Source organism: Dipodomys merriami, unplaced genomic scaffold (genome assembly GCF_024711535.1).
Source record: "Dipodomys merriami isolate MVZ:Mamm:240054 unplaced genomic scaffold, mDipMer1.0.p SCAF_2, whole genome shotgun sequence".
Taxonomy (NCBI): Eukaryota; Metazoa; Chordata; class Mammalia; order Rodentia; family Heteromyidae; genus Dipodomys; species Dipodomys merriami.
Window position 1 is genome coordinate 8,091,984 of NW_027203381.1, and position 25,906 is coordinate 8,117,889.

Below are 25,906 nucleotides of genomic sequence, written 5' to 3' on the forward strand. Positions count from 1 at the left end.
GTATTTCTTTATTACGATAAATAGGAAAACTTGTAATTTTTAGAGTATATGAACTAATAAAAACAACAACTACCAACAGTTGAGAAGTACTTAATATTTGAAAAACTATGTACATATTAAGTCTTATCAAGGATGGCCCAAAGGATTTTGACCTAACATTATTAATAAAACATTTTGGTTGGTCCTCAATCTTTTATGTTTTCTTAAAACATAGATTATGCACTGAGTTTAAAAGAACAAAATGTGTTCAAATGAACTTGTATGTCTTCTTAAGTCAGCAAGGAAATAAATGTGATATCCTTCACATTTACGTTTAAGAAGCAGTAGGGCTTATTTCCTTGATAATTTATGATGAAGTTAGAATGTCTTCAATAACAGTAGAAGTCAAATGTCATTGCCAGGGCCACCTCTACAGTCTCATTGCTAGTACAGCAAGCACAATAATTCTCAGACAGAACATGGGATAAAATAGTCTCAACGATGGTGGGTTAAAAAGTCAAAGAAATTAGTAACAGATGACGCAAAGCAGAGTAGAAATTCGAGAAGCAAAGACCAAGCCCATCAACCAAGGGCCGCTGAGGAGTCAAGTCACCAATATCATCTGATGACCCATGTTAGGAAGAAATAAACACCAAGGCAACACCATGTACTTTTTAATGAAACAAATTGCTTCTGTGTCTCGTGTGTGACAGAGACTAATAGAAACCAATTGGAGTTTTCAAGGGCAAGAGACTTTACCAATAAATAAGATGATGTCGTTCTTCCTGATGACAAACATGAAAGGGTGGTCCACTCTGAACACAGTGGACTCCGGGAGTTGCTTCTCCACGATGTTGTTTTCCGTGGCAGCCGTGGCCTCCGTGCCATCTTCACTGACCTCTATGTACGACTTGTGCATTAGTTTTGAGATGTAAAGACGACCTCCTGAAGCTATTCCGGAAAGATCAGCTTTGGATTCTTCAAATATATCTTTCAGCCCAAGGGCTTGCAAATAGCGTTTCATTTCGTAATTCTTCTCTATCTTGAACTGAGGAAGAAACACTTCCACATACTGCGAAGTCATCTTCCTTGGATTGGTCCAGTTCATTAGATTCCGAAAACTCAGTTTCTTTTCAATCTGTAGGGAGAAGCAGAAGGTAATTTAGAATCACATGGGAAAGAAAAAGAATGAAACAAAAACTACAAAAAAATATGGTTTTCCAGGGGCTGGGAAGGTGGCTCGGTGGTAGAGTGCTTGCCTAGCATACACAAAAGCCCTGGGTTCGACTCCTCAGCACCACATAAACAGAAAAAGCTGCAAGTGGCGCTGTGGCTCAAGTGGTAGAGTGCTAGCCTTGAGCAAAAGAAGCTCAAGGTCAGGTCCTAAGTTCAAGCTCCAGGACTGGCAAATACACACACACACACACACACACACACACACACACACACACACACACACACACACACACACACACGATTTTCCAGAATATCCTCCTCCTCAAAATTGTGAGAAATTATTTCAGTAACTAGCTTGAGTGGTTTGTAATGAATCACATATTTAATTTACTCTTGGATACTGAAGCATGATTCATTTGCCCTTTAGGACATATCTCTTCTCCTCATACATATGAACAGATTCAGACAAAGTCATATAATTATTGTTAGTTGGCAAAAGAATATAGGAATCAGAGATTGTCAAAGAGCAAAAAGAGCTCAGTGATTATTTAAATTGGTGCTTTCTAACCATTTTACCCATCATAAAATACACAGAAAGTAGTCGTGTCTGTACAGTTGACAGGAGTAAGCTATGAAAAGCCAGATAGACTGAGGAAAATGACCCAGAACCCCAGCAGTAGGAGTTTGGGAGATCAATATTTCTTAACATATTCATGTTTCTTAATCACATTCATCAGAAAGCTTGGATTCAAATTGAGTCTTCTACTCAACAGATGAGACATTGAAAATCAAGAGAATGTGCAAAGTGATTCCTGGGGCATACGGCTAATAGCAGAAAAACCTGGTTGTTTTTTCATTTACTTATCAGTTATGCAGAAAGCATAAATAGGAAGATCATATTCTAAGCTGGACAGGGGAGGAGGGGGTAAAGCCTCCTCACAAATAATCAAAGCAAAATGGGTTGGAGGTATACTACCTGCCTAGAAAGTATGAGGCCCTGCAAACAAAACAAGCAACCACAAAACTAAAGTAAATTTCAAATCTTTAAATATATATTTTCAAAACATAGGAAAAACCTGGGTAGAAATAATACCCTTGGTTAGCAGAAACATTTATTTCTTTATGTTCTTTGTATTTCCAAATTGTTCTATACTAGCATTTCCTTATTTTCCAGATCACAGTACAGTCAACATTTTAATTACATTTGTAACTTTTAGTGTAACTGAAATGTTTGTGTGTATTTGCCTGCATATTCACAGATACATATTGGGTTACATGTATCTACCAGATCTATTACCTAAGTTCCATCAGTTTCCTTTTCCTTTATCACTTGTCTCCTCCAAGAATATACTATAATACAATCATGTGCTACCACAAAGTAATATACATGGAATGCAGAGTGCATGGCCTGGCATATGGCAAGTCCTTTTTCTTCCCAGCACTGGAAAGGACAGTGGGAACTCACCTGAGACACGTCCTCCTCGGGCAGCAGTACATACATGCTGATGCCGCCATTATATCTGAGCTGAAGAACTTGCATGGGCGGATCCTGAACAGCAGACAGATTGAACCTCCGCTCCTGGTGCATCATAGCAACCGCCTTCCCGGAGCACTGCAAGTCAGACCACAGACAGTTACTGAGAATCCCATTTCATCTGACTGGTCCACCAGGGGCAGTATTTTCCCGTGCTCTTGGTCACGGAGTCCTGTTGATTTCTTCTGACGTGTGGTTACTATGGATCACTATGGTCACTATGTGCCTCCACCTGCCCCCGTTCTATGTCTGGAGGGGGTGCAGTTCCCCTCTGCAGAAGAGTGTGAGAACGGGGGGGGGGGGGCGGGTTAGTATGTCCAGTTGTTGGAACATTGCCTCACACTTAGGGTTTTAATTGAAAATGTCCTTATAATAAGTGACAAAGTGCAGGATGTTGGTGGCTCACATTTGGAATATTAGCTACTAGAGAGGCTGAGACTAGAAGGATTGCAGTTTGAAACCAACCACAAAAGAACAATCTATGAGATTCTGTCTCCAAAAATAGCAAAAATCCAGGCCAGAGGCCTGGCTCAAGTGATAAAGCACCAGCCAAACAAGCAAGTCATGCAAGTGCAAGACTCTGAGTTCAAACCCCAAACTGGCAAAATAAAATAAGATGTAAAATAAGAACTAGGCTAGTAAAATAAATACATTAATTAAATAACTAACCAAGTGCTTCAAGAAGTAGAACACTTAGAGCACATCAAGTGCTTTATTTCTCATACATCTTCCTCATATATAGCTGGGATTACAGGAGTGCCTCATCATTCATGTTGTGTATGTGTGCTAGGAAGGAAGGAAGGAAGGAAGGAAGGAAGGAAGGAAGGAAGGAAGGAAGGAAGGAAGGAAGGAAGGAAGGAAGAAAGGAAGGAAGGAAGGAGGGAGGAAGGAAGGAAGGAAGGAAGGGGAGAGGATAAGAGATGGAAGGAGAAGAGAAGGAAGGGAAATAAAAGGAGGGAGGAAGGGAATGAAAGAAGAAATAAAAATATGAAACAGAGAAGGTAAGAAAGAGAAGAGGAGAGAGGAGGAGATGGAAGGGAAGTTGAGGGGAGGGAAGAGGAAGAAGGGAAGGAGGGGAAAAGGAAGAACAGAAAGAAAGAAGGCAGGAAGGAGAGAGGAGGAGATGAAGGTGAGAAAAGGGAAGAGAAAGCAATAAGGAGGGAGAAAAGGAAGGCAGACAGGAAGGCAGAAAGGCGAGAAAAGGGAAGAGAAGGCAATAAGGAGTGAGGAAAGGCAGGCAGGCAGGCAGGCAGGAAGGCAGGAAGACAAGAAGGGAAGAAGGAAGGAAAGAAGGAAGGAAGGAAGGAAGGAAGGAAGGAAGGAAGGAAGGAAGGAAGGAAGTCAGGCAGGAAGGCAGGCAGGCAGGAAGGAAGGCAGGAAGGCAGGAAGGAAGGAAAACAGGGAAGAAGGGCAGGAGGGAGGACTAAACAGAGGGAGAAAAGATGGGGCTAGTGCATTACTCCAGGAGAGGTGACACAAATGACAGAAAGAAATGGTGAGGTCGTTATTTTGCCTGTGTAAAGATCACAAGTGCCTGCAGAGCAGAACTTCCACATACCTTGGGAGATCGGAATCGGCAGTTGACTGTTTCACTCTTGGTGAAGGCCGACTCCCACTTGCCTTTGAAGTAAACAGCATTGACCAGCACCATGACCGCAGACGAGCTAATGCTGCTGTCACTAAACACCTTCCTTATTTTCCCTTTTGAAACACAAATTGAAGGAAAAGAGTCATTTCTTTACATACATTTCAAAAGATATGTATATATTATATATATATATATATATATATATATATATATATTTCCAAAAGCCATTAATGGGCATGAGTTTTTATTCTTAACCACACTATAGTTATACTAATGATGGTACTATTAGTAAGCAATGAATGTATCTAAATTCTTTAAGCCTCATTAGATTTCTGAGGCACTCTTACCACATTCTGTTGAGGAAATGGAGGTGCAGAGAGATAAAGTAACTCATCCAATCACAACAAAAAAGCAATGGCACTAGGATTCCTCCCCAGGCAGCCAGCCTCACAAGCCGGGCTTCTAGGCCCAGGATTGCCAGTACTGCTTAGAGGTTACCTGTGGTACCCGCCAGTCCAATGTCATTTACCTCCACCAGGTTGAAAGCATTAATCCCGCCCCTCTGATTCTAGATGGATGTGACTTTGCTAGATGCCTTGCACTACACAGGGTGCTTGCGTTGCAACAGCCGAAGCCATAATTCATGCCATCACTGAGGCTCATGGTGTAACATGCAGGATTCAACAACCAAGAAAGCAATTGTGACACACCATTGGCTCAGAGGGGTGTCGGCTGGTCAGTGGTGAGGATGCAGAGTGTAGACTCTTACGTGTGGATAGGAGTGTCTACTTAAGTGGAAAGCCATAGGAGAAGGGGGCGGAAAGATCTCCCCAAAATAATGCGAAGTTTTGTTTCCATATAAGCATTTTATGCATGTTTAGCAAAATGATCATAATCATATATAGACTTGCATGAGAGAAAACAATGTAAAACTAGTTCAAAAGGAAACAGTATTAGTAATCTAATATCCTTAAAAACTACTTAAGATTCCATTCAGTTGTTACAAAAGTAATAGTTTTATGAGGGTTTTTTTGTAAGTGCTATATTTGAAACATAATGGCTAATGTAACCCACCAGTGATGTGATGAGAGCAAAGTGAACAAAAAGGAATTTGAATATACTGTATTATTATCATCCAGGACTAAGTGAACCTTGCTAATTTTTTGCACTTAAAAGTATAAATTATACATCTCCTATTTCCCAACTAAGCTCAATGTTCAGAATCAATCTTGACGTAAAGAAATAACAACTAAGGGCTGGGAAGGTGGCTCAGTGGTAGAGCGCTTGCCTTGCATGCATGAGGCCCTGAGTTTGATTCCCCAGCACCACATAAGTAAAAAGAAAAAAAGCCAGAAGTGGCGCTGTGGCTCAAATGGTAGAGTGCTAGCCTTGAGCTGAAGAGCTGAGGGACAGGGCCCAGGCCCAGAATTCAGGCCCCACGACCGGACCCCCCCCCCCCAAAAAAATAACAACTAGCATTGGAAACAGCTGATTAACAAGACAAAAGATGAACAGATTTTCCTCTTTCTTTCAAGCGTAACCAGGACAAGGTTAGAATCCGGTTGTTAGATGGGAAAGATGATTTCACAAACAAATAGTTGTCCCTTGTCTGAAAGGTACAATACCATCACTAAATAGGTTAATTTGATAAATGAGAAAGTTCTGCAAACATTGATTACTCAATTTATACTGCAGACAAATACTAAAGTAACTTTACCTAATAGTAATCATTCCTTTGGATTAGAAGCAGCTGCATTTTAGGTCTACAAAAATTCTCACCATTAGAGTTGACAGTCCTAAATATTCGCATATGACTGACAAATCTTGTAGAAAAACAAGGCATTGCACTTACCATGTGTCTCATTTTCAATCCATTTATTAATTTTGTATGTGGTGTCTTCTATATCATTCGTAAAGTCAGCTCTTGCTACTTTGGCATTATATAGTTTCTCAGCACATTTAATGTAGTTCTAGAAAGAAGAACAAAGTTGTTGTGCCTACAAATTACCACCAACCAACATAGAAGAAATTCACTTTTGAATTTGTCTCTTAATTCCTTCTGCTTTGTTCAAGGACTCAAGTTTGCCTCAAAAATTAGTCCATGCAACTGGCTGACACTGAAAGGGGATGGGTAAGCTCAAAATTGAATTTGTAGAACAAGCACACTCTTTTTTGGGGGGGGAACTGAACTCTGTGCCTGGGTGCTGTCCCTCAGCTCTTCAGTTCAAGGCTAGTGCTCTACCACTTGAGCCACAGCGCCACTTCTGGCTTTTTTCTTTTTGCTTATATGGTGCTAAGGAATCGAACCCAGGGCCTCAGGCATGCAAGGCAAGCACTCTACCACTGAGCCACCTTCCCAGCCCCAAGCACACTCTTTTAACTTCACCTGAAATAGATTGAGGGATGTTACCAGTGATTATGGCTACAACCCATTGCTTGGACTTTATGGCTGTGTGTTTCATTGTAAATAATCTGATAGCATCTTAGCTACAATCCTCCTGCTACAAACCCCCAAAGTGGCTTAGTGTATTTAAGATAAAGGGCAAGCCTTTGATCTCAGACTGCTAATTTTCACCTATATCATTTATTTCTAGTCTATTTCCCAGTCACACTCTGCTTTCTTGCCACAACTAATTCCTTGCAGTTCCTCAAATATACCACCCACAGTCCTCTCTCACAACCAAGGCCTTCGACATGAATACATGGATACATATATTATATATATATATATATATATATATATACATATACATGTTGTATATATATATACATATACATGTTGTGTATATATATATATATATATATATATATATATATATATATATATATATATATATGTGCTGAGTGCCAGTGGCTCTTGCCTAAAATTCTAGGAACTTGGGAGACTGAGACCTGAGGATCAACATTTCAAGCTATCCCAGGCCAAAAAAAAATAAAAGTTCATGAGACTTTTATCTCTAATTAACCAGCAAAAAGCCAGAAGTGGAGATGTTCTTAAGTGGCAGAGCACCAGCCTTGAGGGAAAAAGCTCAGGACAGTGCCTAGACCCTGATTTCTTCAAGCCTCAGTAGACCAAAACTAAATTTAGTCAAGGTGTAGAATTCAAAATCAACATAAAATTGTAACACTCATATCAATAAGCTTTCTGAAAACAAAAAGAAATCCAGAAAACAATCAATCAAACAATCAATCTCACAGTTAGTTGTTACAAAAAAGCAATAAGAATTAATTTAACCAAGGAGGTTAGATATTTGCATACCTAAAACTGTTAAACAATGATGTATAGATATTATTAATTATATTTAAAATAAAAGTCATTTTATAGAAAACTCCCTTTGTAAATGCTTGGGAGGGCAAAATGTGTAACCTCACATTCTGTGTTTTTGATCAGTTCTTATCTTTCTTGTGCCCTTTGTGCATCTGACTACATCTTTTCTTTCTTTCTTTCTTTCTCTCTCTCTTTCTCTCTCTCTCTCTCTCTCTCTCTCTCTCTCTCTCTCTCTCTCTCTCTCTCTCTCTCTCTCTCTCTCTCTCTCTCTCTCTCTCTCTCTCTCTCTCTCTCTCTCTCTCTCTCTCTCTCTCTCTCTCTTTCCTTTCTTTTATGGCCAGTCCTGGGACTTGAACTCAAGGCCTGGTGATGTCCCTGAGCTCTTTTCCTTAAGGGCTAGCCTTCTACCACTTGAAGCCACAGTGCCACTTCTTACTTTTATTTTTTATATACTATGAGTATCAGACAACATGAACATGAAAATCTACTATGAATAGCAGAATGAGGGCCAGGTCATGGTGATGCATATTAGGCATATGCTGTAATCCCAAGCATTCAGGAGGCAGAGATAGGAGAATTAGAGTCCACAACTATCCAGCCAAAAGTCAGAGACCATACCTGAAAGGAAAAAAGACATAAGCACTGGTGTAAAACTCAGTTGGTAAAGTATTTCTGTAGCAAGCACCAGACCCTGAGTTTAATGTCAATACTGGGGAAAAACACCCAAAGTAGCATGATAGACAAGTCAATACCAATGTAGAAGAGTGCAGGGTACCTCTGGGTGCAGCCGTGTGCTGTGAAGGATACTTAGATGCCCTCTGTAAAACTTGTGTGGAAATCATTTGGGAGGCCTGAAAAACAAATGCTGGCCTAATGCTTCATAATTGGAAAGGTCCCAACGGGTTTGGGAGTGGCTCTAGGGTGGGGCAAAGAATTTGAGTGGGTAACAGAGGGAACAGTAATGGCTGGGTGGAACACAGAGAGCTGGGTGGAGATTAACCCAGCAATGTCACAGAGATAGAGTTCGATAGATAGTTGTCTGAAGTATGGAGAAATAAAAGGGAAAGAAAATGTCCAGATAAACACAGGGGCACTGTGGCAGCTAATTGTCCTGATCAGGTAAGCAGCTTCTGGTAGTCCTAGCAGTGTATGTGGAAAAGAACAGGTTGGCTGTGTTGGCTTGAAAAACACCTTTCAGGCTCAAGTGATCTTTGATTAGACAGGATGCCTTGATAAATAGAGTCATAATCAACACCAGAGAGAAATACTGTTAATTTGCTCACCCCCAAAATCTCCAGACTGGAAGCTCAAAAGCATTTTACTTTGGGGTCTCTCCTCAATGTTCTGGAATTCCTAAAACTCATCCTACCACTAACAATTATAACTCAGCAACATGGCCAATGTAGAAGTTCTCCTCTGTTTTGGAGCCCCACAACCTGTCCCTTTTGAAGACCCAGATTTTTCAGAGTGAAGTCAATCTCTGGAAGAAGTGAGGAAATTTTAAAGACCTTTGAGAACCAATTCATAGCATCAAGGAAAGATCCCTTTTGTCTGGCTCAGTAGAAAGGCAAAGCCTTTATTCACATAATGGACGGAACATGATTCTGGTCCAGGATGGAAAAGCTCTTCTAAGATGTACACCTTCACCTACCTTGTGAATGTCAAACACTTGTTCTGCAAAAAGACCAGTAGCAATGCTGAGCTCATAATCCTTGTGAGATGAATTTATATCAGAGAGAACTCTGTGCAGCTGAGACTGGAGTCCTGGCTGTTTAGAAAAAGATGAACCAAAATTTATCCTTACTATCATTAATTTATGCTTACTCTCATTAACATGTGAAGCAAATCATGTATATTTTACTACAAAAGAATTGGAATATAATGGTATATTACAAAAGCAACAAAGATGCAGCATACATAATCAATGGCTTTATGAGTAATGCCCATCTGATAAAGAGCTTATTGAAATAAATCAACTTAGAATTAAGATATTATTAAGAAACAATGAGCTTTCCTTGTATACAATGAAATAATTTTCCTAAGTAAATTGGCTGTGAAGAATGAAGGATAAAGCTGACCATTTAGTTCTGTGACATCTTACCAATATTTAGCCAGTATACATGCAAAATTCTGATAAATTAATATGACCTAATAAATTGTCCAAAACTGTATTTGAAAAATTTATAATCTGAGAATTTGAAACAGCCTCTTTTAGAAGATATAAGGAATACAGTTAAAATTCTTCATGAGGCAGTCATTTTCTCAATTTAGTCTCACATTTTCTTTTTCTTTTTAAGGAACACATCATTAGAAAAACAAACAGATGAAGAACACATCCATGTTTACCTTGTTATTAGAAGAGTTTCCTTGTCTTGAAGGGTTGTTAAAGTACAGCATCTGCAAACAGGCCACAAGTAAAGCAATCAGACTCAGAGGAACTGGGGAATAGTCAGCAAGATGTTTTAAAATTAAGAGCTTCCTCAAAAGACTCAACATAGAACTCCCCCTATGATCCAGGCATTTATCCAAATGATCTCAAAGTAGGCCACACTAAAGCTACCAGCACAACAATGTTCACTGCAGAATTATTTACCATAGCTAAGATATGGAACCAACCCAGATGCCCCTCAATAGATAAATGGATCAAAAAATGTGGTTTGTTTACACAATGGAATTTTATGCTTCTATCAGAAAGAATGACGTCCCTTTTGTAAGGAAATGAAAAGACTTGGAAAAAATCATATTAAGTGAAGTAAGCCAGGCCCAAAGAAATATAGGCTCTATGGTTTCCCTCATTTGCAATGATTAGTATAAGCATAAAGTCAGTCCTGACAGAGAATCATAACAGCTCAAGAGCTATGAACATATGACCATAATACTAAAAGAAGCTAATTGAAATGAATTCCAAGATATGGAAACAAGAGGTCTTATGTTTTTAGTTGTCAACCTTGATGTCACCAATGCACTTTATCTAGTTCTTTCTTCTTATTTTATTCCATTTTTGTTTTTCTATTGGTTTATCCCTGGCAATCTCTGTCTTTGATTCGGGTACCCTACATCTTGAATATGCATTTCTCTGATTGGGGGAAGGGAAGGGAATAAACAAAATGCTGAAAGATAACCAATTGTAACAATGATACTCACAGGACACTATGTTGGAAATGAACTTTACAACTTCGTGGGGGGAGAAGTAGGGAGGGAGAGAAGGGATAGTGGGAATACAACAATGGAGTGGGTAATAATGTTCAGTGAGAAGTGTACCTTACTCATGTAAATGAAACCCTCTCTGTACAGCATCTTTACAATGAAATAACATTTTAAAATATTTCTTCCCTAAAACATGTGTTTCATTTTCATTTCAAGTTCACTAGTGCCCCAGGTTCCAATTCTTCTGTGACTACAAGTGCACACTGATGGGCTGTTAGGAAAGATGATCTAGCTTTTATTTTCATCACATCTTCCTTTTCTGCTCTCAGGATCACCAGGATTCAGGGATTTGTGTTGGTTTACATCAATGCTATAAAGCTTTGCTTCCACTGAAACACTTCAGCCTAGCGGTCAGCCCAAACACAGATGCTTTGGATTAGTTTGGGCCTGAAAGATTCCCAGAGCTCACGCTCATGGACAGTAAACTTGGAGTAAGGTTCCCGGCTGGATGAATGGATTAACCCATTTCTGGAGTCACAGCTTCATGGGTTGTAATTACGGTTCTCCGGCTGCCATGAAGGGAGCTGCTTTCACTCCACTGTGTACTCCTCCCCTTCCCACCCCCAAGGATGTCGGCCCTCATCACAGGCCCCAGGCAGCAGGCACAAGCCATCACAGACTGAAACCTCCAAAAATTTAAGCACTACATTCTGTATGTCAGCCATGACTGTGATTAGAAGATGAAGATGTCTGACTGAAGATTTTCCCATGGCGATGTGTATAGAGTTATGAAATATTTCCTCCCCAAAACATTTGTTTTTACAAAATGTTATCATTAACTCTGTCATCCTCCTCGCTCGGTCCTGCCCTCAGAGATTTTGACTCAAGGTCATGTTCCAGTGACTTATGGCAAAAGACTCTTGCCCTCTCTCACTTTAATTCAACACAGTGTTTATAACAAGTTAAACGTTTTAAATGTGAAGATGTTGGTGTTAGATGGGTTTATATTTAAAAGAAAAAGAATGCTAGAGCCACAATCTAATCACACTGGAACACTTCATATATTTTTATTTATAAACAGCTATAAGAGCTGATTTGCAAATGTCTTTAATCAAGTAGAAGACAGGAGAAGTATAAATTACCGTGACACAAGTAGTGAAAAGTAGTCATTTACTATCCAGGAATTATTCACTCTGGAGCTCAGTCAGAAATTGAGAGGCATTTAAGATTCTTTCATTATTTGAAAGGTGAAGCAGTTTAAGAGGTTTTTTTTATTTTCCCATATGGCTCTCCATTCATTTTTCTAATAATGTTTCCTATAGTCAAATCTCGATTTATTCTTTTTCTTTCTAGATTCCTTTAGAACCTATGAGATCTAAAATGCAAAACTCATCCTCAATTAGGAAGTTATAAAATGTGCTATCCTGATGACATCCACTTAGGACGGGCAAGGAGAACATGTGCCACTTGTCCATCGATAAGACCCAGAAACAGCCATGGACTCATTCAGACTCTGCTCCTACAACCACTGTGATGAAAGTTCTACAGCGTTGACAGATGGTCATAGATTTGTTCTGTTGACACAAGATATGACTGTTTCAAAAAAGATATATGATTGTCTCTTCGAGTCACAACTACATTTTATGTGAAGTTATTTCTTGCCTTACTAATGGGTCATGTGTGCTCTATTTGACCACAGCTTCAAGGAAGAGAGACAAGACTTGAGATGGGGAGGGCCATTCTGCATATAGGTGACTAAACATTCTGTGGAAATTGAATTAAACCAGCCAACGCTACTTTCTGTGTCTCGGTAACTTCATCGTAAGGCTTCATGCCCTAAAATGAACAGCATCACTTTACAGACTGAAGTGGAATGGCTCTGGAGGAGGTAAGAAAACTTACAAGCTCTGTGTCACCATCAGAGTTAACGGGCTACCTGGAATTGTACTTATCCTCAATTTCCACCTCTTGTTAGTCTGGAATAAAATGTGGCATGGAAAGAGTGATATGGCAGAGTCCACAAGGCAGATCTCACATGCGAATTTAGTAATTATTTAACATTCACAGATAATGTCTTTACAGGCAACAAGTAACAGCCTGGACTTCGCAGATCAACCTGGGTGACATTTATCTCCTTCGTTCTGACTTGTTGTGTAGGACATGAAGAATTCAGCATACTTTCTTATTTTCCTTTAACCAAACACAGGTTTTCAGTGTCCTAAAGAAATATAGTAGTCATCTCATACCAATTGATAGAAGGATCTGGAAATATGTCAAGGTGATTTAGATTCTCCTGCCTCTATTTTTTAGTCAGTTTCATTGTGACTGAGACTCCATCAGGAGAGGAAAACTCAAGGACCTGCTCTCTTCATGGTATTATTTATTTTTCTATTACAATGGAGAAATTTGAAGCATGAATTTTTATATAATGAAATATGTCCTTGTATTTTCTTGTGTCTTCTTAATATCGGTTAGAAAATAACTGAAGTTTATCTCTCAGTGTTCCCCAAAATGGAAAAAAAAACAAAAAGTGGAATTTATTACTATCCTTAGTCATCTCAGTTTAAGAAGGGGAGGAAGAGAAGCCATAGTCCACTAGTATGCACTCGCCTTGAACTTGAGTGATTCCTTCATACCTTTCCTTCCTAATACTAATGGCCCAGAGTAGGAAGGGCTTTGAAACAAGTGAGGAACAAAAGTTTAACCAACGGAAATCTGCTATCACAGTGGAAGCTATCTTTGATTATGGTTTAATGTTGTCTTCAATAAACCATAAACGGCTTTGTAAACTTGTATATATATATAAAATAAGACATAATTGGACTGCTATTTGGTCCTCAGAGATTGGAAGCTTTTACTCAAAGCTTGTCAAAGACAATTAATCTTGTCAAAAATAATTGATGTGAAGTCTAAGAAGGGGAAAGAAGTCTCTTCTTTGGCCAACACTTACCCTAAAGCAGATGCTTAGCTAATTTAAAAAAAAAAAAAAGCAAAGATCCTACAGAGCTCTAGAAAAAAAATCCTAAAGCTACTATTGCATACATTGTTACCTGAGATCAAATGGTATTGAGAACAAAGGAATGATATTTGAGAACAAATACCATGAAATGATGTTAGGACTACAACATGCAAATATCTTTTCTGAGTTAACTCTTGGTACACTTAGGCAATACAAGAAAATTACATAAATATTCAGTGGACCTCCCTTTTAAGCTTGTGAGCAAAGTTTTAAAGTTATTCAGGTCTGGTGTCATTCTTTGATTATTATTAATTTTAATCCATTTTGACATTAATTTGTTGATTTTCTAATATTTCTAGCAGGCTTTTAGAACGTTGAAATGCTGCACTATTAAAGGGAAGCATGTTCATTTTTACCTAAATATTTCTAAGATTCAACAAGGAAGAATCCCATATCTAAAATGCAATAATGACACTAGTAACTATTCATCTGTGATAAATATTCAATAAAATGGAAAAGGACTTATCACAAGTACTCTATTTCTAAATTTTTCCATCAGATTCCTTGGAGTATGAGGAGTATTATGCTTTCATATTTCCTAGGTAATCAGTTTCATCACTTTCCAATAACTAGTTAACACAATCATATGATGGTAAAACATCATGGATCTATGCAATATAAGTATTTTAGGATGGGGATGAAGGTTAAAATTAAAGACAGAGAAGGTGTAAAACATATTTTACCCTCTTTATGTGCTCATGCCACAAGTTACTGCTTCTGAAAAATAGTAAAATCAAATTATCTTCTATGGCTAAGTGTCAAACACTTTCATTAAAATAGATTTGTGTTTTAGAAAGCTAAAATATGTTCAACTTTTAAATGAAACTGTAGTCCACACATGATGTAGAAAAAATATAAATATGGTCCAATGTATTTCAATGAAAATGTTATAGGAAAGGACATAGAAGTCCCTCTCTCCAATAAGGTGAAGAAGTGATACTTCCACACTTGAATTAAAACTAGCTCCAAAAAGACAATATTATTAGAGCTAAATAAAAGTATATGAGCCTGACCAGATGAGTTTATAAATATAAATATATAAATATATATATATAGAGAGAGAGAGATAAACTCTTTCACCAAATAGTGAGCAGCCTTTGTGGTTCTTTTGAACTCTATTGAATCAGGATGCTGATTCTTGATTAATCCAGTAAATAAGCTGGCTCTTCTGAGAGAATGTCTGAGCGAAGAGATGAGCCAAGAAAATTCATGACAAGGAGAATATAGGTAGATTTTAGGGCTACTACAAGGGATCTGTTTTTAGAAGACAACCTTCATTAAAGGGATATCTACCATGACAATGCAAGCACACTTTTTCAAAAGTGACAGCACTAGCCAGATACCAGTGACTCATGCCAGTAATCCTAGCTATTCAGGAGGCTGAGATCTGAGGATTGCAGACCAAAGCCAGCCCAGGAAGAAAAGTCCATGAGAATATCGCTTGTTGAACTACCCTACATATATAACTGTACATCACCTTGACAATAAAATATTTTTTAATTTTTTATTGTGAAAATACTATACAGAGGGGTTACAATTACATGGGCAAGGTAATGAGTACATTTCTTATCAAGCATTGTAGCCTCCTCCTTTGTTTCCCCTTCCCATCCTCCCCCCGCCCCCCACCCCCAGCCAAAGTTGTGTTCATTTTTTGACATAATGACTTGTACATCTCATTGTTGCAATGGGTCACCTGTCTCCCTATTTAAACTGTTTGTTTTTTCCCTTCCCCTCCGCAAATTATACCAACATCAAATACAGTGAAAGCAGGAGTTATACCGTGGGGGAGGGACATACAAAGTAACAAAGAAATCATCGTATAAATGTGTTAGAAACAATCGCAAGAAAGAAAAAACATTTGAAAAAATATGGAATGCTTCATGAATTTATGTGTCATCCTTAGGCAGGGGCCATGCTAATCTTCTCTGTATCGTTCCAATTTTCGTGTATGTGCTGCTGAAGCGAACACTAAAATAATTTCTTAAATGTCCATGAGACTATTATCTCCAAATAAGCACACACACACACACACACACACACACACACACACACACACACACACACACACAAAATCTGGAAATGCAGCTGTGGTTCAAGTGGTAGAACATTATCCTTGAGCACAAAAGCTCAGGTACAGCACCCAGGTCATGAGTTCAAACCCCAAGACCAGCACTAAAAAAAAGACACAAAAGATGCCCCCTTGCTACACACACACTGAACACTGGGCTATGCAGGGAAAATAGAAGGATCTTTATAATGTATCGACACAAATAATCTTTGACAAGTATTATGGGACATGTTACAGATGGCCCAGCTCGTAGCACCTATCAATGAACTAAAACAATGGACAGGATCTGGGGAAGAGAAGGATAACTCAGCAGCCTCTGCCTGCAGCCTGCATCTAGTATCTTATTGCAGTTGAGTTGCTAGACTTGCATGGCAATTTCCTGAGAAAAGGAAGCAGTGGCCACTGCAATGCACATAGCTGCGTTAGGGGACACGATGATGCTTTTGGAAGATGGCGGAGAAGGTGATAGTGATGGTGACTAATCAGCTAGTCTCCTGTCATCTGGTATCTCCTATTATGTCATTCCTGTCCATTTATCATGAGCCTTTAAACTAGGACATTTGGCTCAGGAGGTGTAGCTAACTCAGTGGTAGATCACTTGCCTAGCATGTGCAAGGGTCCAACACTTAGAACCGCAAACCAAACAGTACCAAACTAGGACATCACTAGTATCTCTCTAGCTCTCATATCTGCTGTCATCTTCCCAGGCAGTGGTTCTCAAACCTTTGTGTACATCTGGAGAGCTTATGAAAACCCAGTTTTCAGGCCCCACACCCATAGTTTCTGATTCAGAGGACCTGGGGTGGAGCCATGCATTTACATTTCTAACAAGTTTTCCAAGTGATGCTGAGAACGTGGATCTGGGAAAAACACTTCGGGAACCACCATATGGAGGAAAAGAATCCAAGTTCCAGTGCTACAAGGAGTCTTGTTGCTTTCTGGTTTAAAAACAAGGTCTCAGGTGTGTAGCTTCATGGTACGGCACATGCCTAGCATGCACTAAGCCCTGAGTTCGAGCCTTAGCCCAAAACAAAAAGAACAAAAATACTGCAAGCTGTGTGTTTCAGTCATACATGAAGCAGGATGCATAAGGATGTGTGAAGATGTGACCCCCCCCTCCAATCCTGACATCATCCTCCACTGACAGAGGGACCCCACAGTGAAAAACTCTTGGTAAAAAGGATTTGTCCTGTGAGTGATTGCAAAAGCTGAGACTGACCTTATCGATCTGGTGTGCGCCATCGCCACGAGCACCCAAACGAACCAGGGCCAGCGCCGTCAAGATGCTCAGAGAGGAGAAGAACACATTTTCATTTCCTTGATTGCTATCCATCTCCCGGAACAGGTCGAAGCCAAATTCTGCATTTGCTGCAGCAAGGGAGGCCATTGTGAAGTGGACTGCAGCCTAGAAGGCGATGGAAAACCACATTACTTCACAGCACGTTTGCTCTGCCTATGGTGGTCTTTAGAATCATTTGGTTTTTGATCATTCAAAAGCTTCATTTCTTCACCATGGAAAGCAATCATGTAGTAACAGGAAATAAATAACTAATAGGACAGAAAGACAAAGTTCCTGGGGTTCAGCACCCTTGGTATCAGTAGTCTAAAACTAACATTTTCTGGAATATATACATATATACGTGGTATATATATATATATATATATATATATATACACATATACATATATACGTGATATATATATATACCACGTATATATGTATATATTCATTTATATCCTAATATATATACACATATGTGTATACATATACATATACACATATATATTGAGATATAGTAATTTTTCTCACATTTTTTCAGCAAAATATTTCTACTTAAATTCTCCTATTCATATCAAAGATATATATTTTATTCTCCTTGAGAAAAATTTCTAGACTTTCAGGTCTTTGAGTTTTCAAAGCCACAGTATGAGGACTAAATGGTGTATGTTCTCAAATCATTTCAGCTTTCTCAATTGGAATAGAGCAAAAGTTTTTACAGCACTGCACAGATGACAGAAGGTGCTGTGAATTTGTTTTCTAAATTAATAAAATATTAAACTAATAGTGATTTAATAAAGTGTTAATATTTGAAACTTTAACACATTGTTTCTTCACCCTTTTCTCTACTGTACACATTCTTGAGCAATTCAGATATGCACTCTGATAATATACATATTTGAATATCTTTTATAGATGACTACCTTTTTGTATGAAAAATATGATTATCATCATATGTATGGTCAATGTGCTCAAGATATGCCAACACTAACTCTGCTCACTAGTAGAAAAGTAGTAGCACATTTAGAATTAAAGAAGAACACTATTCTTTGAATTCTTGATAACATCATGTTTGTACTGAGGACTGACAAATGATGAGTCTTTCACGTATTGGTCCCAATATCACATGTACAGATGCCTCAGAATCCATCAACTTGCATGAGTGCTGTATGCAAATTTATTCCCCTTGAATGTTACAGAGTATGACAAGCAACAAGATCTAGGAATCAGAAGTGTTCAAGGTGCCCAAAGCCAGCGACAACCAACATCCCAATAACTGTGCCATCTGGGCCAAGTATTGAATTTCTCTGTGCATCTGAGTTCAAGCTTGCTCAGTGAGATGATCTTTTTACAGCATACTCAAGGGTAAACCATACACTTTTCAACCCATTGCCTGATAAAAGGAATACACCATTATAACAAGTCTCTGGTGGGAAAAACATAATGTAGTAAACAAAGAAGATGCCAAGAAGAGAGATACATACAATTCAAAAGAACGAACTGATGAAAGTAAGTCTTCAAGTTTTGTCAGATTCAAGCTTGAGCTTAAAAAGTTAAGGAACAGCTGTTCTAGTAGATTTGATACATTGAAGATCTTGAATTCATTATTCTCTGTAAAGTGGTAAGAACCTATTCTTTCTTAAAAGACATTTCCAGAAAGCATATTCCCAAGCATTTCATTGTCTGCACTTTGGAATTCCAAGCCCAGGAAGAGCATTGAGCCGAGAGACCACAAATTAGTATCTTTCGGGGTGAGCCATTTGCGGTTCAGTGCAACTCCCATTCCTTGGCAGCATTCCTCAAAAAGGTACCACATATCTTTACTTCAAACAACAATAGCTATGTTCTTATTCGGGGCCTGAAATGTAGCTCAATGGTAGGGAGATTGCTTAGCATGTGTAAGACCCTGGGTGCAAACCCCAGCAATGTCAAGCAAGAAAATAAAAAAATCTCCAAAAGTATTATATTGTTTTAATAGCGAATCCAAATAATCCAGAGCCAGGAGCTGTGGCCATTGCCACTGGTGCTACAGGAGAAACTCCAGAGCAGCCAAGGGGAAGAACAGCAGAAGTTGAGGCTGAGGTGGGAGCTGGCAGGTACAGGCCAGCCTTGCACGCCGAGCCACGCTGGCAGTGACTGTGGAAAAAGAATCTCACTTCTAAAATACTAAAGTATTAAGAAAATAACATAAATATATGTATGCCAATTTGGAGGAATTGTGTGCAGGATTTTCTTCCCTCAAAAGAGTTTTCAAGGCCTTATGCTGATCAGTGGAAACCACACACTGTGATAGTGAAATTAGTTGCTTTGAGGAAGTAACTTCATAGGCAAGGTCTAAGTAACCCTATCTAATATGTATAATGAAAATCATTAGGTAGAAGAGTGTGGGTCTATTTGAATACATGAAAATGAAGGGGGCTAGCACCTTGAAAAAGAAAGATTTTAGGATCTTGTTTGGGGACTTGCTTGAACAGATTGATGGAGTCTGGAAGCTACTAGATGGTATCATCTCCCAAACTCCAAACACACATCTTACAGCACATTTTTATTTGGAAAAGGCTCAATGCTTCTTGTTGCTTTAGAAGTTATGTTTTACTAATTTATCCCGAGGGTTAAAAATGACTTTCTTAATTTTCAACATCATTCTTTAAGTACTATCTAAATGGCAACCACAAATCTTCATTTTCTAAACTTTTAATCTGCTTGGTAACTTTCCACCAAACTGTCATCAGATTGAAGAGAAGAAGAGCTACACAGGATTTTGTTCATTCAAGAGTCATAATCTTTTTTTTTTTTTGCCTAGGATAAATTTTATGGCAGGAACATAATACGAATGAACATAATTACAGAAAAACACGAGCCAAGACATTCCTAGACAATTATAAATTCTCAAATAACTTTCAGAATGATAGACAGCATTACATTCTATCCATTTAAACACTTTTCTCCAGACAGGTTCATGCATGCTGAAAGTAAATGACAAAAATGTGTTCTACTTCACATAATTGTTTTGTGGTTCTTAGCACAGTGCCCTATAGTTTTCTAAAATGTAGGTTCTCATCTATTATAAAGTCTGAGTCCTAATAGAAGATAGATAACTTTATCTAATGGTAAATTAATGACTTGATGCCCTAAAATTCCATCAAGTGACAGATGAACAAGCATCAACATGGAACCAAAATAATGATTTACTTTTTAGCCACTTGTATAAGAACAAATAACTAAATAGATATAGAAAATGTTTCAGCAAAAATAAAATATATTCAAAGAAATACTAGTAAGGGCCAAATGACTTGGAACTTAAGTTAGATAACTACAAAACTTGAAAAAGGAAAATAAGCTATATTAGACCACCAGATGTGATTTCCATTAGCTAGCATATCATTGAAAGACAGAACAACAAAGGAAAATTCTTTTCTAATCATAAATAAAACCTGAATAAATAAAAACTGAAGCCAAAATTACTAAAGAGTAAATTTCATTTTACTAAAAATATATTTATATGTTTCTTGCATAGGTAGTTAACTTAATATACAAGTAAGTAGTTGGCGGCCTTTAGGAAATTTATAGTATTTCAGCCTAAGAAACATTCTACTTTTCCATTCTATTGTCAGTACACTGTCAAACAAACAAAACAACAAATGTATTTTCACCGACGTTTTGTTGGAAAAGTCTAATAAAAAGAAAAGGACCTTTAAAAGAAAACACATAAAAACCAACCAAAACACAAACTTAATAAAATGTGCCATTAATGATAATATTTCAGGATCTCTAATGCTACACAATTGATAAGATGTGCCTCAAAGTCTCTATGAAAATATTACCTAACGTTAAGCTAATTCTGACTGTACAAGGAAAATTAACCATGGCTCACAGAAAATTATTGAAGAAAGGCTTTTCTATTTGCTGAATTAAAATTATGTATTAGAAGGGGTAAATACTAATGTGTACAATTTTTATCTTTATCAATAAGTTAAATGGATATTGAAAAGATAGTTGCTACTCTACAGGAGAATCTTCAGAATTTTTTCATTTCTTTCAGAAAATAATTGCAAACTTTAACAATCTTGAATTAAATGAGTATCCCACTTTGCAATTAAAGGAGTTGAATCTTGCTCCCAAGAATCAGTACATCCCAGGCTGCAGTGAGTTAAATAAGAACATAGCAACAACAGAATCCAGATTTGTACTTAATTCCCTAGTTATCTGTCAAAAGTTGGAACATAAAATTTGTGACCGGCACCCTCCTCTGTGCTGTTTTTCATGATGCTGCTTAAAATTAGTCACAGAGAAGCCAACCGGTAAAGCAGCAAATAGGGTGAGACCATTCTGATAGTTTTATGAGTTTAACACCTCATTTAGAGAGGTAGCCACAATTCCTTCATTTCTCTCCTCAGTCTGTCTGTCTAGTTACCCTTCAAGTTGAGAACTTGGGACGTATTTACCTTATTGTCTTCATAGAGGAAGTTGCAGCTGGTTGGGTGAGTCTGAGAGAGTTCTCTGCATTACTCTGAAATATAAAGCCTCTGACTAAGACACTCCCTGTTTCCTTTGGTGATCATCATGATAGTTTGAAATAATTCCATTAAGTGAAACTGTGTTCAGGCCCTTTAGAAAATGGATTAAAAGAAATGTGGGAATTTAGCTATAGCTTCTGTGTCAAGTAGTTAAAATAGATAATGCTTTAGTAAATCAAATTTTACCAGGAAAGTTTATTCATTGGTATTTAATATTACAGGACATTTCAGGATAGCATAAAAAATCCCGTATCAGGACACAACCGGTAGTTCTTACAAATGGAAATTTGATCATTGATCATTTATTTATTTATTTATTTATTTATTTATTTAATCAGTCATGGGACTTGAACTCAGGGCCAGGACACTGTGCTCAAGGCTAATCCTGTAGTAGAGCTACAGCTCTACTTCTCCTTTTCTGGTGGCAATTGGAAATAAGAATCTCATAGACTTTCCTGCCTTGGCTGGCTACACTACAGTCCTCAGATTTCAGTCTTCTGAGTAGCTACGATTACAAGCATGAGCCACCAGTGCCCAGCTCAATCATTGCTGTTTGTTTCGTACCAATTCTGGCATGGGAAAAGAAACACAATAAAGCTATCCTACAATGATTCATATTCTAGCATTTCCGAGTTCATTATTATAATAGGAAGCTTCCTCTAGGAAGCTTTCCTAGAGGTACAAAGGAAGTAAAGTCCTGGAGAATAGAGTGGGCATCTCCTAGTCTTAAAATAAAAATTCATATCATACACACACACACACACACACACACACACACACACACACACACACACACACACACACACACACACAGAGTGATCACAAGCCTAGGGTTTGTCTTTGGAACTGAACTGAGAAATACTGCCTTTGGGGTGGAAGGGGAGATGAGCAGCAGGAACATATTCTAAGTAATGTTGCTGGGTTTACCTTGGGCCTCGGCCTCGGCCCACACTGCCTCCATCTTCATGGCATGGCTGAGTGTCAACACTGATTTCCATCAAATGGCTTAGTGTTAACATTGCATGTCTTGATCACTGCTCGCAGAGCATGTGGGGAAAGCCATCCAAGTGACCAGAAAATAGAAAAAGAACAAAAATAAAAGATAATAAAATAGGAAAAGAATAATTCACAAAACTAAAAGATAAAACGTGTTCCTTATTAACTCCAGAGATGACAAAGGTTACCTTGTGAGCTCTATTACACTTTATGTTATAGGTCAGCCACAGATAAAATTCTCTTCGTTTTAATGATAAATATTGACTATTAAGCTGAACCAAAAGATGATTTTTTTCTCAAGGGCGATTAGGATGAGGTTAGAAGGAGTGGTGTGAAGAGCAGAGCATTCAAGAAGCACATCCTCTTTCCTTGAAAACAATTCTTCAGTTCCCAAAAGCAAAAGGCAGACAGGAAAAGAAATACCATTATCATGTTACTGAGGTGCCTGGAAGAAGATTTAAGAAATGCATTCACGCAGCCATTTGTGGATGCTGCTGGGAAGTGGGAATGGAGCTAGGATGAAGACTGCACATGAGCTTTTCGCTCTCATCTGGACCCCTCTCTGCTTACCTAATGCATAACCTGGAAAAGAATAAATGCCTAAATCCCTCAACTCCATAGTCTGTGTGACCTAGATCAGTTAATTTCTCAGTCCCTCTATTCTCTCACCCATAACATTAGAATTTACATAAATTTTCACTATATGTATTTTCACCACACTATATTAAAAAAAAAAAACCTCAGCCACCCCTACTATTCTCACATAGCACATTACTTTGCATGTTCTAGGCTTTTGCCAGTGAACCCCTTCTAGGGTGGTGATTTTGACTTCCTCAGGAAAGTTATGCAAGGGCTCCTAAGAGAGACTTTAGCCCTGGATGAATTGAGGATGTTTGGGCCGTTGGAAGAGAAGGCTCAGAGTTAAGGTCCTGGGAGGATGATGTGTGGAAGAGAACAGGAGGATCTGCCCATGTGCTGGGACTTCCTGGTTGTATTATCCCTGGACTTTCACATCTTGGTTGGATGTTCACCATTTCTTTCTTCCAGGAATATATGCCAATCTTCTCACAAGAAATGTGCTCACTGCTACACCCCTGAACCATGCTCCACAGTGGAACACCGTGTCTAAAGCTAACAGAAGGTATTCTGTACCCCTCAAAATATCCCATCATCCACTCAGCCATACCTAAAACATCCATGACAGGAGCCAGGCCACAGAAATGAGGTTTAGAAACCCAGGATCACCCACAAAAGATCGCTATGTGATTCCCTCATGAAGAGATCAAGGCAGGCACGAGCATCAAGTTTAACAATGTTTCTGTGGGTTGACATACCATGTCAACAATGACAGCCCGGGTTTCTTTCTAGTGGGAGAAAGATTTTTATAGCCAAAGAATGTGGAGGAAGATCTCGGGACTTCTGGCGATGTTCTGGGCTGTTGTTGTATGCTCATGTTGGGTGTACTTTTCTGTACCCAAGTTATCTATCACAGATTTTAAAAAGTCAACAGAAAAAGGTTAAATAAAAAAGGTTAAATGATCACTAACCTAATCCTGAGAGCAAGTTTTGTTGGAGGATAGACATAAATCCAGAGACCTAGAATAAATTAGTAATGAAGAGAATGTAAACTGAGGCCTGGAGGACTGAAGGGCATGGCCCACAACAGAGAAGAGGGGTCACAGTATTACCTCCACCCTACACACCAGCAGATCACTGGCTACCGGTTGCCCTCCTGGAAGAGGAATCTGGTCAGGAAGCACTCTGGGGAGACTTCAAGTTCCACACGATCATTTGCCATCGACATCTTTTGAATTCAACTGTGAACTGAACTCTTACCCACATGGACAGAAGCAGCATATTTGGGCAGGTAAGTAAGCAAGGTGCTCACTCCAACATCCTAACCCAGAGAGGGAATATTTCCATATTGCCCTCGACCCCTCAGCCACAAAGCTTTTTCTCCAGGCACTTAGGAATGACAAAGAAGGTCTGAGATAAGACCCTGATTTCTAATGTATAAGTCTAAGAAGACATTTCTCTTTTTATTAAGGTAGAGAAATTACCAATATATCTCATAACAAAGTAAAAAAAATACAATATCCCTGTGCTCTCAAGAATAACTATCTGCAAAGGAGTCACTCACTACAGAATATGATGGCACAAATACACATGCACACATACTCAACACTCAATATCCATATATTATACATGCTTCTCCAATCCTGGAATTTTTTTAAAGTTGATTATCTTTAAGTATACAAAGGAGTCACCGTTGAACAAAGCAGTTTGTAAATACCATGCATCGTGATTGGTGCCATGCCCTTCAACATTCTCACCCCTCTCCCTGTGGCCCACATCTTCCCTTACTTTTCGTAAGTTTCACTTCGGTCTCCCCCCACGTCCCTCCTCCATTTGTCTGTCCCTTTCCCTTTGTCCCACCCCATCTCATAAAGTGGGGTTTCTAAACACATAGTTTTAAAAATCTTAAAATCAGGTCTCAGTGGCGGTGCCTGGGGGCAGTCTGCACCCTACCCAAGCATCTGCTGATTGATGTTTGCTGTTCTCTTCTGAGATGGTTTCTCTGTGAGTCAGAACACAACACTGTCCCTAAAAAAGTTTATGAGCACTTAGCTTTCCATCAGGTTTCAAAATAGTATCTGACTAACATGATCGTTATGCGATTCATTCGGTGTAGGTGAATCAGAATTGAAGAGGTGATTTTTCCATGTCTGTTCTTTATAATGTGACCATGCAACTAACTTAAACATCAACAGTGTTTATCAGCCTGTCTCAAAACACATTCCTCTGCAAGAGGACATAGCAGTAGACTAATTAGCTATAAATAGATTAAAGCAAAACAGCGTTAATTCTGAGAGTTTAAGTATCTAATTTTATTGCTTTTGTCTCTGATCTCATGACCCACTGTCTTTTTTGCCCTATCCTATGCAAATTTTTCTGACCTAATGACTCAAAATGGAATTTGGTGAAAAAAATTTTAATTATTCTTCAAACTCAAATATTGATTTGGACCCCAATTTTGGGAACTGGCTTCCCTTTCTGCTGTTTTGCTGTCCTTACTTGTTCCTTCTTCTTCCCATTGGCTCTGGCCTGGAATTTTCCGAAGACATATCTGTTGGGTTAGTTATCTCACCTGACCTCTTCAGGTGTTTGCCCAAACCAAGGCAGCTTCAGATAGCATTTGAAACTGGGAGAGTTGGTTCATTCTTGTCACCCTGCCAGATTCTTCTCCACCCTTCTGACTAGCAATGGAAAGCCATATCTGCACCACCCCTACCCATCTCTGCTAGAACCCAGACTGGGGAATCAGCCCCCTGAAA

The 25,906-nt window shown here is 38.6% G+C and overlaps 1 protein-coding gene and 1 non-coding gene across 2 annotated transcripts in view; both read right to left on the bottom strand.

The window, feature by feature from the left end:
- Window positions 1-639: 639 nt before the first annotated feature.
- Serpinb7 (serpin family B member 7) overlaps window positions 640-25,906 on the bottom strand; it is a 40,252-nt gene continuing 14,985 nt past the window's right edge. Inside the window, exons 2-8 of the mRNA XM_070028615.1 lie at window positions 16,999-17,184; window positions 9,892-9,942; window positions 9,197-9,313; window positions 6,130-6,247; window positions 4,248-4,390; window positions 2,621-2,767; window positions 640-1,117 (exon numbers count right to left, since the gene is read on the bottom strand). Of these exons, the coding sequence (XP_069884716.1) occupies window positions 719-1,117; window positions 2,621-2,767; window positions 4,248-4,390; window positions 6,130-6,247; window positions 9,197-9,313; window positions 9,892-9,942; window positions 16,999-17,166 (1,143 nt within the window). The 5' untranslated portion in view covers window positions 17,167-17,184 and the 3' untranslated portion in view covers window positions 640-718. The remainder of the gene's footprint in view (window positions 1,118-2,620; window positions 2,768-4,247; window positions 4,391-6,129; window positions 6,248-9,196; window positions 9,314-9,891; window positions 9,943-16,998; window positions 17,185-25,906) is intronic.
- LOC138832742 (U6 spliceosomal RNA) lies at window positions 15,574-15,680 on the bottom strand. Its single transcript, XR_011373672.1, has one exon. It is a non-coding gene; the product is annotated as a U6 spliceosomal RNA (small nuclear RNA).